General features: G+C 35.4%; 2 protein-coding genes across 2 annotated transcripts; both read left to right on the top strand.

Moving 5' to 3' along the window:
* The first annotated feature begins 12 nt into the window (after positions 1-12).
* On the top strand, positions 13-4,330 carry LOC129262553 (uncharacterized PE-PGRS family protein PE_PGRS24-like). Its single transcript, XM_054900680.2, has 2 exons — positions 13-558; positions 2,665-4,330. Exons 1-2 carry the CDS (start codon positions 525-527, stop codon positions 3,111-3,113), a joined length of 483 nt encoding a protein of 160 aa, XP_054756655.1. The 5' UTR covers positions 13-524; the 3' UTR covers positions 3,114-4,330.
* Positions 4,331-13,782: 9,452 nt separating this feature from the next.
* On the top strand, positions 13,783-17,800 carry LOC135154112 (uncharacterized). The gene is made up of 2 exons (XM_064099364.1): positions 13,783-14,072; positions 14,776-17,800. The coding sequence occupies exons 1-2, from the start codon at positions 14,027-14,029 to the stop codon at positions 15,243-15,245; spliced, it is 516 nt and encodes a 171-aa protein (XP_063955434.1). The 5' UTR covers positions 13,783-14,026; the 3' UTR covers positions 15,246-17,800.
* The last annotated feature ends 765 nt before the right edge of the window (positions 17,801-18,565 follow it).

Below are 18,565 nucleotides of genomic sequence, written 5' to 3'. Positions count from 1 at the left end.
CATGATTCCAACATACAACCCGAGAGAAAATGGGGGCTCAAGTGCGACCTTCCGACCCACGATTGGCACTCCCCTACTGGCTAAATATAGCACCCCTGCCGAAACAGGAGTGACGAGAATTGGATTTCCTTCCTTAGGCTGATTACCGACCCCCATTATTGGTCTAGTAAGAGGGGGTAGTCCTTAATGAATGAGGAGTACAAACGTAGAAGGCACCAGGCTGGCATGTTGCCCCCCTTAATTCTGAAGTCCGCCCCTCTGTTACTGCACGCAACGTCACCCTGTCTCTACATATAGGACGAGTCTCGCGGCTAATTGTCACCAATCGCCGCTTTGTCTTCGGGATAATAACTTGCCACCATTTTTGGATACTCATCTACTTTTACTAAAGGAATCCTTCTCTTGTGATCATTTGTGCTCTTTACTTTAGCCCGAGGAACATCATATTTTATTGAGCTTGTTTACCCCCAAGCCATCCTTAATTCTCACAACTTCTCAAGTTTAGTACTACACACACTATTACCATGAAGACCATCATCGCTTTATTTGCTTTTGTTGGTAAGTGGTTGGCAATTTCGGACTTCATCGATTGTGCATATGTTAATCATCCTTATTTAATTGTGATGACATTTGTTATCGTTATCTGCATATGCATTTTGTGATGTTTTTTTTTTGTCTATTTAAAATAATAAGTTACTTCTAATGCACATTTTTTTTACATTTCTAATCGTATTTTCTTTACCTTTGACATAGACGTTTACCATATTTGATATTGTTTCTTTTATCTGTTCGTTGTATTGTATTATGTTATTGATAACAGCAAAAGAAAGTTCAACACTAATTTATTTCAATGTACAGGGCTTCTGCGTCTTACAAATCTTAAAATAAGTTCTTGTTCACAATCCGCTAAACCGCGCTGACAGAACTACATGTGACTAAGACATAGCACGTGGTTGCCGAATATGAGTCTGAGCCAGGAAAATCTAAAAATAATTCAGTCATTAGTTGATGTGTCATTGACAATCGTCACATTTTACATGGTGAGATTTAAGAGAACCATTTTATTAATGGTATCTGGGCATTAACTATAGTTCTTCCCTTAAACACATTACGGGGCAAGGTGGCAAATTTTATCACTAATTTGATGGTTTAACCCAAATCCAAGATTAGATATTAAATTACTTCATGGAATAGCGATTTAAATAACAACTGTATATCCTTTATTTAAGAGATGAAAATTTCTGAAAACATGATATTGAATGGCAGATCCTAATAATCCTAATCTTATCATTATATAGGAATTGTTTTTGTCGTGTAAGGGGAGGAGACATTTTTAGATTTCCTCAAAACGGCAGCAATCATTAAATCAGTAAAACATAGTTTCCGTCTCATTTGATGATCCTCTGTTTATCCAATGTTTACCAGACTTCTATGAGCAATTTCCTGATAAGTTCGATGTTGGATTTTTTTTTTACTTTTCAATTTTTTTTTTCACTCATTAAAAGATATATAGCATAAAAAGAATGAGGGATATATACATACGCGTTCAACTTGATGCTGGGGAAACCACTAGTTTCTCCTCCCCAAGATTTATTTATTTAGAAAATAAACATGGGTACAACATTGTCCAATAATCCTTCATCATCTTGACGAGTTAGAAAATGTTTTATTTTTTAACATACTTCAGACTTCCGATGAAATACTGTAAATAAAAAAAACTACAAGTTCATTAGTGATTATTAGATCAAAATTCAATGATTATGCAGTTCTATTCCATTAGTTGCACTGTAATTACAATCATTTATTTTGATGACCCTTTTTATTATCAAAGCCCAAGATACAATCAATTGTAATTCAGCGTAATTATCAATCTATCTACAATATACAATTATGTGGAATGAATGAGATATGTCATCGATCTTACATTATGTGCCTGAAACTGATCATCTCGCAAGGTTTGCCCTCATATCTAACACCGAAATTTAACTTTGTAATCATTCAGTCATTACTATTATCCTATATGATTGATGTGTACAATGGAGTAAAAAGAGCGGAACTTCTTTTCTTTTCAATAAGTGACGACATAATTTCGGAGAACCTCCCTTGAAGATGTAAGTGGTTTGAAAACAGGAAGAGGGGTCTTGTGAAAGGTTCAAATATAACACTCTTGACCTCGACTTATGACGCAGGCGAATCAACTGACTCATGTTCTGACAGTACATATTAAGACCAACATTATAGCGTCACATGCGTTGTTGGCATTGAAGGGGTTACCCGCATATATCACGTAACCTTCATGATATTGCGTCAGCATGTATGGTTTGAAAACGTATCAACATGTCTTATATCATAATAATATCATGAAAAAGATTATATCTACAGGATCTAGAATATCATCAGGGTAATATTTAATAGTATAAGTACAATGTTTACTGTACTATTTTGAGACCGTATAGGTTGATAGATAATGGCTGATTGTAATATTTATACATACTAATTCAGAGGTTCGAGGTTCAAGATTTGGTAATGTCTTTCGGATGGTGCCAGTAAAGGTCAGTCCTCATGACCACCCCGTAAGAATGTATTAGGGACAGAGTTTCACCCTTGGTCATAATATTGTTTTGTGCCTATCTCTAACCATGTTATTTGATGTTGTTTTTGCAGCTGTAGCAGCAGCCGTACCAGGTACAGGTACAGGAGGAATTCCAGGTACTGATGGAACACAATTCAACTTAGGTAATGGTGGTGGTGGTGAGATAGGAGCTAACGACGCTTATGGAGGAGGAGCCATGGGTACATCAGACTACGGAACATCTGGCAGCGCAGATGCAATGGGAGGAACCAGCTACGGTGGTTCTGACACCAGCAGCGACACTGGCAGTGATGACGACAGCATTGACGATGACGGCAGCAGCGATGACTCGTCAGAAGACAACAGCGGCGGTGCCGGCAACAACGGAGTCTCAAATCTCGGCTCTATGACCGCACAGCAGAAGAGTGGTATGGCCTTTGGCATCATCTTTGCCGTAGGAGCCGTTGTAGCAGCAGCAGGTGTCGGATACTTTGTCTACAGGAAACGTCAAAATGGCGCCCAAATGCTTTCAAACGCATAAGAACTAATTCGCTATATAGATTTATCACAAACTCTTGACGTCTTTTTTACATTTTTACAACCACTGCCAGCCTGAGCTGTAAGTACAGCTTAAATGCCTGATCAAAGACGACAGTCATAACACCATATTAAAAGACACCCATGTTCGTTAAAGTTGGTATTAGCTTGGCAACGGTGTCTAGCTAGGATCTATGACCTGACATCATCAACATGAATCTTACTATGCCACCAACATCACGGTACATTGGGTCGATTTAGCGATAGACAGTTATTAACTAAATTACAAGGGACATGATATGACAAATTCCTCTATCAGGATGGTCGTATTTATCCCTTCTCTTTTCTGATGAACTTAAAGATACCTATCGCTCAGGGACTTGATAAACGCTACTTGTGAAACTGTTTTTCAACTAAGCCCTGTTTGCCTTATAATTCCATGACATCCAATTCCCCTCCCCCCAACGGAAGAAGGTCCTGTATGATGATCTAAAATAACTGAATACCTTCTCGTGGAAAGCAGAAACATTTTTTTCTTTGTTCTACTAACCCTTTTTTTAACTTCGGTTTTTGCCTTCAGAACTAAGTTTGCACTAAAACAATAAGAATGACTTACAGTTTATTTGATTAGTTTGATTTGGTACGTTTTGTTTCTGTTTGATAAAAAAAAAATTTCACCTTTATTCGTTGTTCAACATTTTTAAACAGCTTTATGGTTTTGTTTGCCTTCCACCTTCTAAGTTGTGAAGATTCAATTAAGATATTTATCATGCTGAGTATTTGTCTTTTTTTAGTAAAAATAATTACTCACATAAATTATTATATACATACTTCATTATATTCCTCATTAAAAGATTTTGTCTTCGTGCGCTGAAATGCGTTTAAAACAAAATCGTTTTATAGAGCTGCATTATATTCTATGGTTTTAATAAAGTTATATCTGTTTTGGAATAATGTTTTGTCTAATGTATTCCTGTTTCTTATTTTAACATAAATTATCCATTTGATCTGATATCGAAATAATTTCGATAATCTCCTCTGGCACAGTCACATTCGTAAAAGCGGCTCTAGATCATTCAAAGCGATTTAGATTATTTATAATGACATACCACAGGTCGGTTTGAACTTGCTTTCGTTTGTGAAGGTGTGGCATAATGTTACAGTCACGCTAACAAACATGATTGCAAACCGATTAAAGATTTAACATTTTTTCAAAAGGCATATGATCGGTCGGGATTCAGTCTGTTTGTTCGTGCGACTGCATTATTGCTGACCAGATGCGAATGAATAATGCTCACGTGTTATGCATTCTTTAAATTGATTGGCTCTCCAGTGCTCTAATGATGACGTGTCAGCGTTACTTTTCATTAAATATCGAATATGGTGTGCATGTCTATGCAGGAGGGTGTGAAAGGGTGGATGTATGTATAACATTCCAGTAACATTTGAAGTAAAAAGTTATACCAGAAAGTGAGTAAGGGATGAATATGAAATTAAAACGAAACTGTGAAAGAGTATTGCGACAGAAGAATCAGGGGCGACAAAATAGTTATATAGCCGTAAAATATATAGATAAAAAACAGGGTATACAAATAAATGGAAAGAGTGTGCGGAGGTATGGTATATATATAAGAGAGGAGAAATAAGAACAACAATACAAACAAGAAAATGTCGTTTAACTAATGGATCTGTTCCCCATGTCAAATTTTGAGAATTACCTGTTCTGTTACAATTCAAATTTTCCTGCAAAATGAAATAAATTGTGGGTAAGTATTGCATTATGCAATCAATATGCAAATTCTTAATTAGTTCTTCCGTAATGGTGCAAATGTGAATCGAATTCGTTAGCGGAAAAGGATTAAACTTGTAATAGTCTCGTGGAAGAAGGAAATTTAATTATGTTTAGGGAGATGTCACTGGATGTTGATGAACTTAATATCACGGGGTATGGCGGAAGAGAGGAAAGGAGCAACAATTTACCTAATCCAGGGCTATACCCTCGTGATATTGTCGACGGTATCGAGAGGAAATATATTATTCTTTCCTTTCAGAATGGGGCCATGAAAAGTGTATGCAAAAAGTAATCTAATTTTTATCTTCTACATTTTTTAAACAATTAAACACTATTTACGTTTTGTTAAATAATGATTTTTTTATAAAGAAATTTCTTTTCCAAGAACTTGAATAATCTGAACATTATATTTTTCGTCTTCTCTTCTTTTTATTAGTACTTCCACATGGTTCAGGAAATAATTTTTTAAGGGGACAATTTAGCTCAAATATTATGATTAAGAAAATGATTATAATTGTTTTTAATCCAATCTGTATAAAATGCTGGACTTGTACAGCTACATCTGAATCAATGGACTATGATGTAATCGTTTATTTTTTCTACTTGTATTTACTCAAATCAATCTCGTGTGAGGCTGAAAATGATGGTGAACATTGATATAATTATATTAAACTTGTTCTGTATATTTGACTTATCATTCACATCATCGTCGTCATCACCACGACCACCACCACTACCATTATAATTTTCAGATTAGAAATTGTTTTAACCAATTTCTTATCTTTTTCTGGATAATTTTATACAAAAAAGAATGTACAGATACAACGTGCAAGTCACTTCATTGAGACAAGGGCTACTTAAAAGACATCCATTTCTTATCCAGCAGATGGCACTATTATTAATATCAATTGTTTCAAACAACTTCTTATCATATTATAGATATACAAAAAAGAACGTACAGGTACAACCGACAAGTCACTTCATTGAGACAAGGGCTACGTCAAAACATTCTTTTTTATCCAACAGATGGCGCTATAATTTATGTTTATGATTTATCATTCATCTTATACTTGTTCGAAGGTAAGGGATATCGGCAAACTTGAGAGATGTTCTGGGAACTTCTGGATGTGGTGTTATGCTATGAAAATTTGACAAAGATCCCCCCACCCTAAGAGATTTTCTGGATATATATACATACATATATATATATATATATATATATATATATATATATATATATATATATATATATATATATATATATATACATATATATAATGCTGATAATTATAATTCATCCTTCGCATTATGATAAAATGCAATAAATACCTTTTAAAGGAAATTTATCCGTCTTATGTAGATTTTTTTTCAAGTGAAAATAATTATTTCATCTCGCTAGCACCTCACATTCTCGCTTTATCTTTCTCTCTCGACCTCGATCTCCTCTATTATGTCTTTTTTCTCATGATTCCCACGCCTCACTATTTATCCATGTTAATTATTTGCTGTTTATGATATTCGTGTATGTCATAATTGAGTGACTTGTGAATAAAGTTTCATTGGCGAACATACTTATTGCATCTACTATCTAATCTGAACCAGAAACACAAAATCTATACGCGCGCGTACACACACATATGGATAATAAAACAATGAACTACTGATTTATCTAATTTCAATTATTAATTTCATTCATTTGATTTCCTTCCATATACATTCTTTTTATTTTCCCTTCCTATCCGCTATACAGTTAAACATTTACACTTCATATTGGACACCGTCTTGTGATCAAGACAATGTAGTTAATAATTGAATGAAAATCAAAAAAAAAAAAAATAAATAAACATAACCCACATGTGGCAGCACAATATTGAGTTGGTGATCCTCATATCTTTTCTAGAGGTGGAACCCCTAGACCACCCCCCCCCCCCGCGGTCCTAAAGCTGTACAAAAATTGAGCTCTGTAGTATCTCTACTGTTTCGGAGGTGCTAAATGGGAAGTTCACACTGACAACAAGTTTATTGTTAAAATAGCAGAGAAAATGATAAAAAATATTGCCGACAGTTTGAGAAAAATCTATCAAAGAATAATAAAGTTATTAGAAGTTTAAATATTTGATTTGTGACGTCACATACCAGTAGCTTTGCTACATATCCTTTGGTAAAAAGCAATGAAATTTCATTTTCTCAGAAAATTGAAGACGGTTTCTACTGTACCTTCAGTATATCAATAGACAAATCATATCACACCTGTTCCTACAAAGAAAACAAAAATAAGTCATCATGAGCCATAAAAAAAGAAATTTATGCATTTAATATTACATAACATATGGGCAGCTGCTCCTTTATGACGTCACAAATCCAAACCAAAAATTCTTATAACTTTCTTATTCTTTGTTTAATGGATTTTTCTCAAACCTTCACCTATATTTTTCCTACTATTTTCACAACAATTTTTTCGTTAGGGTGAGTTTCCCCTTTAGGTTTTGGGGGACAGAAATTGTAACCAAACCAAGAGAACAACTTTTTTCCTTGCCAGTTTTTGTAATTCTAAGTCCCCTATTCCGAAATAATAGATTCGACGATGTTTTCATCTCACCAACTTTCAAAACGCTGTAACCTAAAAAGATAACGATTTCAAGAGCGCCCTCATTCAGAGTATGCTGCTATGAAAATTGTGGACGTGTCGAAATACGAAGATACTTTGGGGGCACACAGTTTGTTTCATCATCACTACTGGATGTGTTGCAGGGACCTGGGAAGCGGGGATGCTGGGGGTGCTGAAGCACCCTCAGAAATTTTCCTGGGGGTGCTGCGTGTATTATTTTCCATAGGCAGCACCCCCACAAAATCAGGTTCCCTTTCAGTTTGTATTTTTTTTTAATATGTTATAAAGTACATAATTATCACATCCGACAATCGCAAATCATTTACATAGTCTTTCACATATTCAAATCCCTCCTATAACGCGACTCAATCAAGCTCCGGCACTCCGATACAGACGTTGTTGCGCGCGATACTTGATAACCATAGTTTACACCACACTACTCGATAGCAGGGAGGGACATGTGAGATATGGATGTGGTTGGTTTGAAAATTCCAGGTTTTATGTCGAATAAAGTGTGCGCGCGCCCGACCGCCCGTGTTTTGTATAAACAATTACAAGCCAGACAATATAAATCAATTTTCACAGTCTTTTTCGCCCTTCCCCATGGTCCTGGGAAGCGGGGGTGCTGCATGTGTTATTTTCCATAGGCAGCACCTCCTGAAAATCTAGTGGTAAGTTGATAAATGACAGAAATATAATGAAAATGAACGACGTTTTGTAGAACCCCCCCCCCCCCCACTTCAGATTTTTCCGACACGGTACTTAAAATAGTGTTTAAATTCATCCTTTTCAGATCGGAATATCAAATATTTTCTGCTCGCGCTTCGCGCTCGCATTATCGATTTTTATAATAAAAAATATATTTACAATGCCCAGACACTAGGTCTAACTTTAAACACGCGCACGCATGTTTATTCAGATACGCAGCTTGTTTTGGGGCTACTCCGGGCTGAAAATATTTATATCAAATACAATTTTATGAAAATCTGATAACAAATAGTTATGTTATTTGATTCTAAAGTTTAGCAATATTTTATGAAAATGGTGATATGCATGTCGTCATGAATATTTAATAGGTGGGTTGACATGGGCGGAAATCTGTCCCCAAAGAGACTGGAAAATTTGACCAAAAAAAAAAAGTTATCACCCCAAATGTAAGGTCATTTTAACCCTAACAAAATTTGACAAGCCCCCCCCCCAAAAAAAAAAAAGGGTTTCACCCAAAATGTAAGGTCATTTAGTCCAAAATACATACATGTATTATTTCGATTGTGAAGTGATGTATTTTTCTCCATGAAAGACCAAAAATAGTAGGGGGGACATTTGATATTGTGTCCCCCTACTATTTTTGGTATAGGGGGGACACGTCCCCCTGTCCCCCCTGGGATTTCCGCCCATGCCCACTATCCTGTTTCTTGTGTTATTACATGGAATCAAAATTGATTCATTTTTTCATACCAGTGTGAATGATATGCCTCCCTTATAATGAAATAAGTTGCAGCAAAGAATATCTACTAGACTAAATCAGTTGTCAATTCAACTGTTTTTGGTTCTTGAAGGGAAAATGCTGAATAAACCTAATTTTATGTAATAAAATACAAAAGAACAAGTGGGGATATGACATCATCAGTAATTGCTCATTGAATATTAATGAAGACATGCTTAAAACTGTTTCACCGGAATAATGCTAATTTTTAAAATGCAATAACTTTGATATTCCTTGTCGGATTTTGATCAAATCTTTATTCTTATGTTCGTCTGATTTTTCTTATCTGTTTAAACCATATTACATTCAGTGTTGAGTTTCAGATCAGAATATCAAAAATTTTCGGCTCGCGCTTCGTGCTCACATTATTATATAAGAATATATATCCAATTACCCATCATTTTCTTGATTTACAAAACATGAATAGAATGTCCCGATTATAGGTCTGAAATTTTAATTTTGTTCCTGCTCGCGCTTTGCGCTTGCATCAATTGGATAGTTATACACCTATCCTGTTCATGATTAGAAAAGTGCGATGTCCCGTTTTTAGGTCTGAAATCTCATTTTTATTTCCGCTCGCACTTGGCGCTCGCATCAATTGTATAGTTATATACCTATCCTGTTCATAATTAGAAAAGTGCTTAAGATGTCCCGTATTCAGGTCTGAAATCTCATTTTTATTTCCGCTCGCATCAATTGTATAGTTATATACCTATCCTGTTCATTACAAAAAGTGCTTGAATGTCCAGTATTTAGGTCGGAATGTCAAATTTTTCAGCTCGCGCTTCGCGCTCGCATTATTTGATATATGTATCGTCTCAATGGGTAACTACAAACAGTCCTTATAACACTTCCCTTTCGATCAGACCAGAGCGTATATAAAAAAAATATCTGGTCGCGTTCGCAGTTATTTGTTACATACGCATCTTGTTCAGGACCACAAACATTGCTCAAAATTTTCAGGACAAAATACATGAAATTCCCCCCCCCCCCCAAAAAAAAAAAAATAGCTCGCGCTTCGCGCTCGAGTTATCTAATTATATATATTTGTTCTTTTATAAGAAGATAGCTGAGAAGTGACTGTCATATAAATGTATATATTTATATGTGTGTGGGTGGGCGGGTGTGTGTGTGTGTGGTGCCCTTAGAACTGTGTGTGGGTGTGTGTGTGTAATTATGGAAAACTCAATTGTGTCCCCTTCGCCCCCCCACCTTTGAGGAGAGATTTCAGCACCCCCACTGAAAAAAATCGTTCCCAGGTCCCTGATGTGTTGCATAGTATCCCGCTCTGAAATTGATGTTAGTTAAATACATTTACAGTGAGTTAAAAGTTTCAACATAAAAATGCCTAATTGCGTATCGATACTTCTTATTATTATTATTATTATTATTCTTTTGTCCCTCATCTTCTTCGTCTGTTGTTTCTTTCATCCGGCTTACACTCTTTTGAACCTCATTAAAATAAACCAGAAACCTATGACAAAAATTACATCTATTTCATCCATCCTCATACATATGCATGCATGCTTCACCGCTATCTGATTGACTCACATTTTCACCTCATTTTTTTTTTCATTTCGGCAATTTACAAGGGAATCTGTTACAAATCAAACACATTTTTAAACCTTTCTAAATGTTATTTCTCCATGAGTTTCAAAGTACACGTCAGCTGTTACGGACGAGGTCCCTCGCGTAGCACAATTCCGTAAACATTCGGTTTGTACTGAGGACGAATTGCGGATTAAACTTGACAGTAGGTCTCCGTGACATAAATCCCATTTTAATGCATGTGGATCAGAGATGAATTTTCTTTTTTTATTCAAAACTAAACTTTCCTGTCATCAAGAGATATACATCAGACATTGATGTTTCATCACAATCTACGATATGATTTGATAACAGGTGCAGGAAGTTTCAGAACACCATCCTCAGGAACAACTGCATCCACTGATTCTTATCTGCTGCGTCGATCCATCACACGCTTTCCGATCATTATTTCAGTAATCAGTGAACTGCAGAATAAAATAAAAATACTACTGTTGATTTATTTTGGTGTTTTATCCCCTCTTTATTTCATATTTTTACACATACATATTGCTGCGTCATTACCCTTCTGATAAAAAAGGGTAATTCCCCGTGAATTACTTTTTTGCTGGAGGATTGGCTTCTTGGATTATCCCCTTACTTGAATTTAACAGTTCAAAAGAGATTAAGGAATGTGACATCCCACTGCATTGTAATTATCTTTATTAATATTGTTTCACAAAATTACAATGTAAGAAATAACAATGTATTTTTAATTCGCTGAACTACCATGACTCGCATTTTCTTAAATCTTAAATGATATTCACGTCTATATAGTACAGTCATGTCAATAACTATATATATATATATATATATATACATGTATATATATATATAGGCAGACTGACGTTATTCACTATTTGTGTGGTGTGGTGGGTCAATTTGAGTTTCTCTCGTGATCTCCTGGGTCGTGATAAAAAAAATATCTTTGGAATTTTAATCCATGCTCAATAGAATTTGACTCCGAATAGGGCCACTTCCATTCACGGGTGGATACCATGCACAACCATGGGGTCTCGAAAAGCACCCTGAACACGTATTATCCATACATGTATACTGAAAACCCTACCCTTAACAAGTATTGGAAATAAAACGATACTCTTGGCAAGTATTCCCTGAATTGAACCCCTAAACAAGTACAGCGATATTTCTATTGTTGTGTCACAGACGACGGTCATCGGTTTTACCTTTTCCTATTGGGTTTAGTACAGCCCCACCTCCCACACCTCGAGCAGATCGTACTCTAAACACGTAGTGTTGACTCTTCGGGCAAAAAGTACATCCTTTATAAAACATTTTAGTCTTAATTTTTTATACCCTCCCAAATTTGACCCTAAACGCGTAGCTTTCCTAGCAAAAATAGATACCCTTTTTTCATTATTTTAGTGTTTTTGACACCCTTATTACGTTACGTACGTAACGTGCCCTATCTTAAAAAAGACATCCTTTTTACGCTTTTTTGATCGCGCATGGTATCCACTCGTCAATGTAAGTGCCCCCCCCCCCCCGGGTCTGAACGAGTTGGTCGGAAGAAGGTCCGAGTAACTCTGTCCAGACGGGCATTAATCCGACCTTTCTCCGACTGGGCTTCCACCGACCCTTCCTCCGACCTTACTCCGACCAAATCAGCCTACATCTAAACGAGGCTATTATATTCATATGAATAAAAATAAGAAAATAAGTGGTATGGAGCCTTCATACAACGCTAGCCATCTGTAAAAAAATGTTGACAATTTTCTTAATTGTATATGACATTTTGAAAGTGATTATGCTGTCGTAATATTGCTGTATTGTCATATATGTATATAGCGTTCCGGTCGCATTCCAGAATCCCAAAACGAATGAAATTGTATTTATCATAATCATTATTAATGAACATTTTGAATCGTTTTGACAATAATTCTTATGGTGTTTACTTGATAATATCACATTCAATCGAGATTAATATTTAACATTCGGAACGCCGATTACACAGTCTTACTTTATAGATATTACAAAATGATAAAATGACAATGATGATTATAAAAGTGTTCAATCAACAACATATAGCAATGCCAAGAACAGAAACAACAATTATAGATATACTCTAAAAATAAAGGTTTACCCAATATTGGGTACAATGGGAGCATACATGTTGATTGGGTAGAAAGATACCAAATATTTTGTAAATTTTACGCAATGTTACGTTTAAATTTACCCTTATAACATGCATTTAGCACAATAGGGAATAAAAAATACCCAGAAAACATGCATGTTCCCTTTTTACTTAATACTGGGTAAAACATACTTACTCAGTGTTTTTAGAGTATTAAATATTAAAAATGAATAAAACTTAAACAATTCATGTAAAAAACGCATAATGGCAATAAAATATTAATGTAACATGTAGGGCATTTATATTTACTTGTTTGAATTTTAGCTGATATGAAATAAGTGTTTCAATGAAATAAAGGATAATTTTCTTTTTGCTTATTCTTTGCTACATTGTAGCTAGGTGATAACGGGTGTCACTGATTCATATGGAAGTAGCAGTAGAAATATGAAAACTGATGCACAATTCGAACTTTGTTGAATGACATTATTTAACAGGGACAACATGTGATAATAATCAAACTCAGTAGCAAGTGACCTGGTCATTTAATATAATTCGTATTACTGTCTCACAGTAGCTTTGGATCTGTTCCAGATACAAGGTTTGGCCGAAGTGCAATAACAGTATGTGCCATCATACAAAAATTAATGAATTGTCAAAATTATGACAATATGAGGAAGAATATATTCCCATTCACCACTTGTCTGCTTCAGCATGTGTCAAAGTAGCCAAAGCGTAAACATCTTGGCCTCAGCGATTCGCTTTCTTACTTCTTGTAGATTGCGGAAGATGATATGAGTATACAATGGCGACCTTTCAGCGTGCCATTTATCATTCATGTATTTGTACACATTCAGTCAGATGTAATCATCATTTCGAATCTAACTTTTGGTCAGAGCAAGCGAGCGAAGAAGGACAAGAAATGTCACTTCTTAACTGATCTTTTTTAACAAGGTAAAAAACATTTTATCTCGTGTTTCTAAGCATGTAGCCTCTCTCCTTTTGGGAATGCATGTTAATAGATGTTTCCCAAACTGGTTACTACTAAACCAGCTGTGATTCTTTTTACGGAGAAAATTCTATAAAAGGGACGGGACACCAGACAGAATTCATCAGTCAAGTTTTCGACTTCTTTCCAATTAGAACATCAAAATAATTGATTTTGAGCTATTTCATCTTCCTGCATTTAAACAGTTAAAAAACTTCTAGGAAACATAGTCGAAAGGTATAAGACTTGGCTTCTTTTTCAGCAATACGAATCGTCAAAGCTTCATTAGTATATCGATCAGTGTGAACCAATATTACTACATCCTCTCTGGTAACCCCTACGAGAATAAAAAACAACCAGAACCATCATGTGCTCCAAAGGAAAGCTGTTCTGCATCCTCGCAACACTCATCGGTAAGTATTCATACACCTGCATGCTCCTATGTCTTGACATAAGACGGTGTCCCATCCAGAAATCATCTAAAAATATATATTCATCATCTAAAATAAGTAATCAACAATCATAACTCTACAATCATGTTAAGATGACAATTTTAAAAGCTCACATAATTCACGTCTTTGGCCAAAATAATCATATACATGGATCAATTCTACTATGAATTCCAATATTTGCGGTGATGTTAAACTTTATGAAATCCATGTTGGGGGTTCTTATAAATATTTGACATACATAGTCATATAATAGTACCTATTGATGACAGATACTATTAGCGAATCCTTACACTTCAGGGGCGGGGAGCAGGCCTCCGTTATCTAGTGCACCTCTCTCTATCTCTCTCTCTCTCTCTCTCTCTCTCTCTCTCCCTCTCTCTCTCTCTCTCTCTCTCTCTCTCTTGTTTCAGTTCCTCCACATAATGATTGTTTTGTTGATATTTGGTTAATATCGATAGAATTTCGCTTGAAATGATTTTGAAGAATTGTCATTAATTACAATATAGGGTAGACTTTGTCGTGACTCGCATACAACATATACGTCTCGGAAAGGGCACATCATTATTTGTACTGATGAATGAAGAGAAAATTATTTTTAAAAAATGAATTGCCGATGTCATACTGCTAATTATCTTTGCATTACACTTCAATACATTCTATACAGCTTACTGCATGGTTGTCGACGCAAATCCCGTCAAGCTCTCAGGCCGCCACCCAAGACACGCCAAGGCCCAACATGCGATTCCTCCACCGGCTGAACAGAACATGTTTGACGCTCCCTTGAACCAGATGGACGCCGGCGGCAGCGCAGGTGACAGCAGTTCCTCTGGTGAGTCATCAGCGGAAGGCGATGTCAGTGCTGAGGGAGCTGATGTCGGCGACTACGGTGATGGCGTAGAGCCAATGGGTAACCGTCACAACGACCGTGCCCATGGAGGAAAGCTTCCAATCTTTGGCAGTCCCAATGGTGAGAACCCTGGAATGGAACCACTTAAGAAGGCATCGACGTCCAGTTCAAGTGTCGGCATCGCCTTCGCCGTGCTCGCTCTGATCGGTGCCGCTGTCGGAGTGTCTGTGTATGTCATCAAAAGAAATAAGCTCCGTATTCCTTTCATCAAGATGACCAACTGTTAGAGCAGCTAAGTGATTAACCAAAATCAGGTGCCTTTCGTATTAAAATGTTGTCCATGATACATGTGTTTACGTGCTGTCAGTTGATTTTCAGGATATAAGTCCATTTTTAGAAATGCAGTTTTCTTAATCATGTTTATTTAAAAATAATATACAACAACATTAGTTTTTTTTTAAATGTTTTATTGTTTTTCTTTCAAATCAAATTCATACAATGCAGTTCACAAAGGAAAAATTGTAAAAAAAAAATATTCGAACCAATTACTTAAACTCATGTAATATTGTTTAAAGAAGCTGTATCATACCAGATGAAGTATCACAATTTAATGACTCACAAATATCAGAGAAAAAAATTATGAAAGTACAGCCGATTTTCTACATTCCCCATCCTTACCCACCCTCCCCATTCCTCTATGATGATAGGGGCGATCAGATAAGATATACAGGGATGAGATTTGAGAAAATAAGACATAATTACCGTAGTACAGACCTTACAAAGATGTGTGGCATTTTTACATTTTTGGTTTAGTGTAAACACATTCAATTAAAAAAATGTCGTTAGAATTGAGAAATAAATAAAACACGTTTCTGAGATCATCATTAAAAAACACACATTTTAAATAGGTATATACCTTAAAGCGTGTGGACAATCATGTTTTCCGCTAATTTCAATTAAAGAAACACGCTAGGATCACACACACTAGTGCACTTTAGATACAGAATGGAGATAGCAAGAATAATGCAATGCCGACCTACAGATGAGGGCGTCCCCCTTTAATACGTCATCCATCATGGCCACATCGCAGATGTGATTTATCTTTATCTTAAATGATCTAAAAATTTCAAGAACAACAGATTTATTATTTATAAATATCAGATTGTTATAAAACCTATAATCTCACATTCGAATTTTGTCATAACAGTTTTAACATAACGAAGCAGTTTTGTATAAGTTGGATAACCCAGGAACAATATATTTTGGACATATTTCATCAACTGCAATGGGAAGAATTATAAAGCGATTGAAAAATGTGACCAACATAGCACATAACATGCATCATACCAATCCTATTCTGCCATGTCCGCAATTTGTCAAAGCTGATCACGTGATAAAACCTAAAATCGCCTACCAACCACCAACAAGAGAGTTTTATATATTGTGTGGTGTTAGAATTTTTGTGTTTTGATAGTCTATCCATTATCCATTAAGTCACAATACTTTGACTATGTTTGGAATACTGAATGAGAAATATGTTGCTCTGTCACATATCTCTGAAAGTGCGTTGCATTATGCGTAATAAACTTAATCGTTAACCATCTTATCTTGGGTTCAAAATATCCACGTTCGACAATATCATTCTCGTGAATTTGGAAATGCGTTTTACTTTGACTGAGAAGCATTCGTTTATTTTTTTCTTCATCGCTTCAGAGTTTTAATATGAAATATAAATGTGGAATATTAAGTGTATTCTAGCTTTTCTTCCAGAAGAAACATGCTATCACCTAATTTCAGATAGCCTTTGAAGCGATGATTTTTCATATTAATTGCTTTAAACTTACTATTTGGTTACTCACATATAAGAATGATAGGCCTATATGGATTTGTAGTATTATAATTTTTATATTTTCTCCAAGCATAAACATTCTTGATAAAAAAAAATCACGGAAACTCTCACTGACGTGTGTATGTGGGACGATATAAGCATAAGATGTTTATCTTTTTAATAACTATCATTTTAATTGTAATGGTCATATTTGCAGGTATATGTACTTGCTTATATTTCTAGTTAATACAACCAAGCCAAAGATCATACCCATAATCAGTTGATTTTGATGGATAATTTTACAAACTTATTGACGATATTGAACACGTATTTTGATAACTTGTGCTAGAACACAGTCAGTATCTATTGTCAATAGGTTTTGGCCATAATAATTCTAGTTTCACAGAAGATAAGCTACTTGAGCAGGTCTATCGACATGTAACATGGGTCTAGTGCTAACAATTAATATCGATGAATCATGCAGACAGTTTAAACTGGCAACGACCTCAGAAAATGCAGCTAAGCAGTGTTGTCAAAATGTCGAGCCACATTATTAGTATAATGGTTGGATATGTTCCAATATACTTAACAAGGTCAGAGAAACCAGTCTAAGCATTAGACATTGCAGGAAAATACATTGATTATGAGTATTTTTCCATACGATAAATACGATATTTCAGGATTTTTCCTCTTATTGGCCAGCACACAATTCATTCCGAAGCATTTAATTTGACACGTACGTTTAAATCTGTTGAAACAGGTTATTAATTGTAGCGTCTCTGTTTTGTATGATTAGTCATTATTGACATGATTGATGTGATTGATTAATTTCGTGCCAAGTCGAGTCTTTCATGTCTTTGAAAGACTGTTTTTGTTTAATTATTTTCTATCTCGACACGTTGTATGCTGCACTGAACATGTTGAATAATTATTGTATATTTATGTCGGATATATATGTATATATTCCTAAAAGTTCGTTTTATTGTGAAATTATGAAATGCAATAAATTATTGAATCAGTATGAACATTTTCCCTCTCTTTATTGCGAAATTGTTTCTCCTTTTTTTACATCTCGATTCTCCCCCCCCCCTCCCTCCCTTACCCGTCTTATTCTCCCAAATCGTTAAATGTAAGGAGATCTGAAGTTGCCAATGTTCTCTTGGCATTGCTTGGTGCAAATCATTCTACTATTATGTTTAATTGTCATTCACAAAATTACTAGCAAATGGCCATTTCCTGTTCATGCATAATTTTTTCCCAGTATTTTCAGTGGTTTTCATAAATATATTTTTCGCATAACATTTTAAACATAATCATAAAAAGTAGTTCCTGTTTTTCTCTTGAAAAGTTGAAAATTGATTTGCAGTTCAAAATATAAGTTCAACACATCAACATACTAATCATGTTTTCAAATTAATTCTACTTAGTTATTTCATGATGTGTATGTCATAATAACTTCTCACATTCTTTATCCGTTTGTCTTCAAGCATTTATTAAGATACTACTCATATTGTTAAGAATTCTAAATTTTTATGGTTTATTCTATAAAATCTTTTAGCCTCGTTTTCTCCCTGCTCACTTTTCCTGTCTTCATGGTTATCCGCCTCTCTCTCCTCTCTCTCTCTCTCTCTCCTTTTCTCTCTCTACCCTCTCCATACTCAGTTTGAACATTGTTATTGGGTGAAAGTGCCCCGATTAACACGGACACCAAGGTCATTACGTGTTAGATTGGTGCATTTACACTTACATTAAGTACGTGTATTATGTGTAACACTTGTT

This window comes from Lytechinus pictus, chromosome 5, assembly GCF_037042905.1.
Source record: "Lytechinus pictus isolate F3 Inbred chromosome 5, Lp3.0, whole genome shotgun sequence".
Lineage (NCBI taxonomy): Eukaryota > Metazoa > Echinodermata > Echinoidea > Temnopleuroida > Toxopneustidae > Lytechinus > Lytechinus pictus.
The sequence above is the reverse complement of the archived record's forward strand: the minus strand, read 5'-3'. Positions and strand labels throughout refer to the sequence as shown.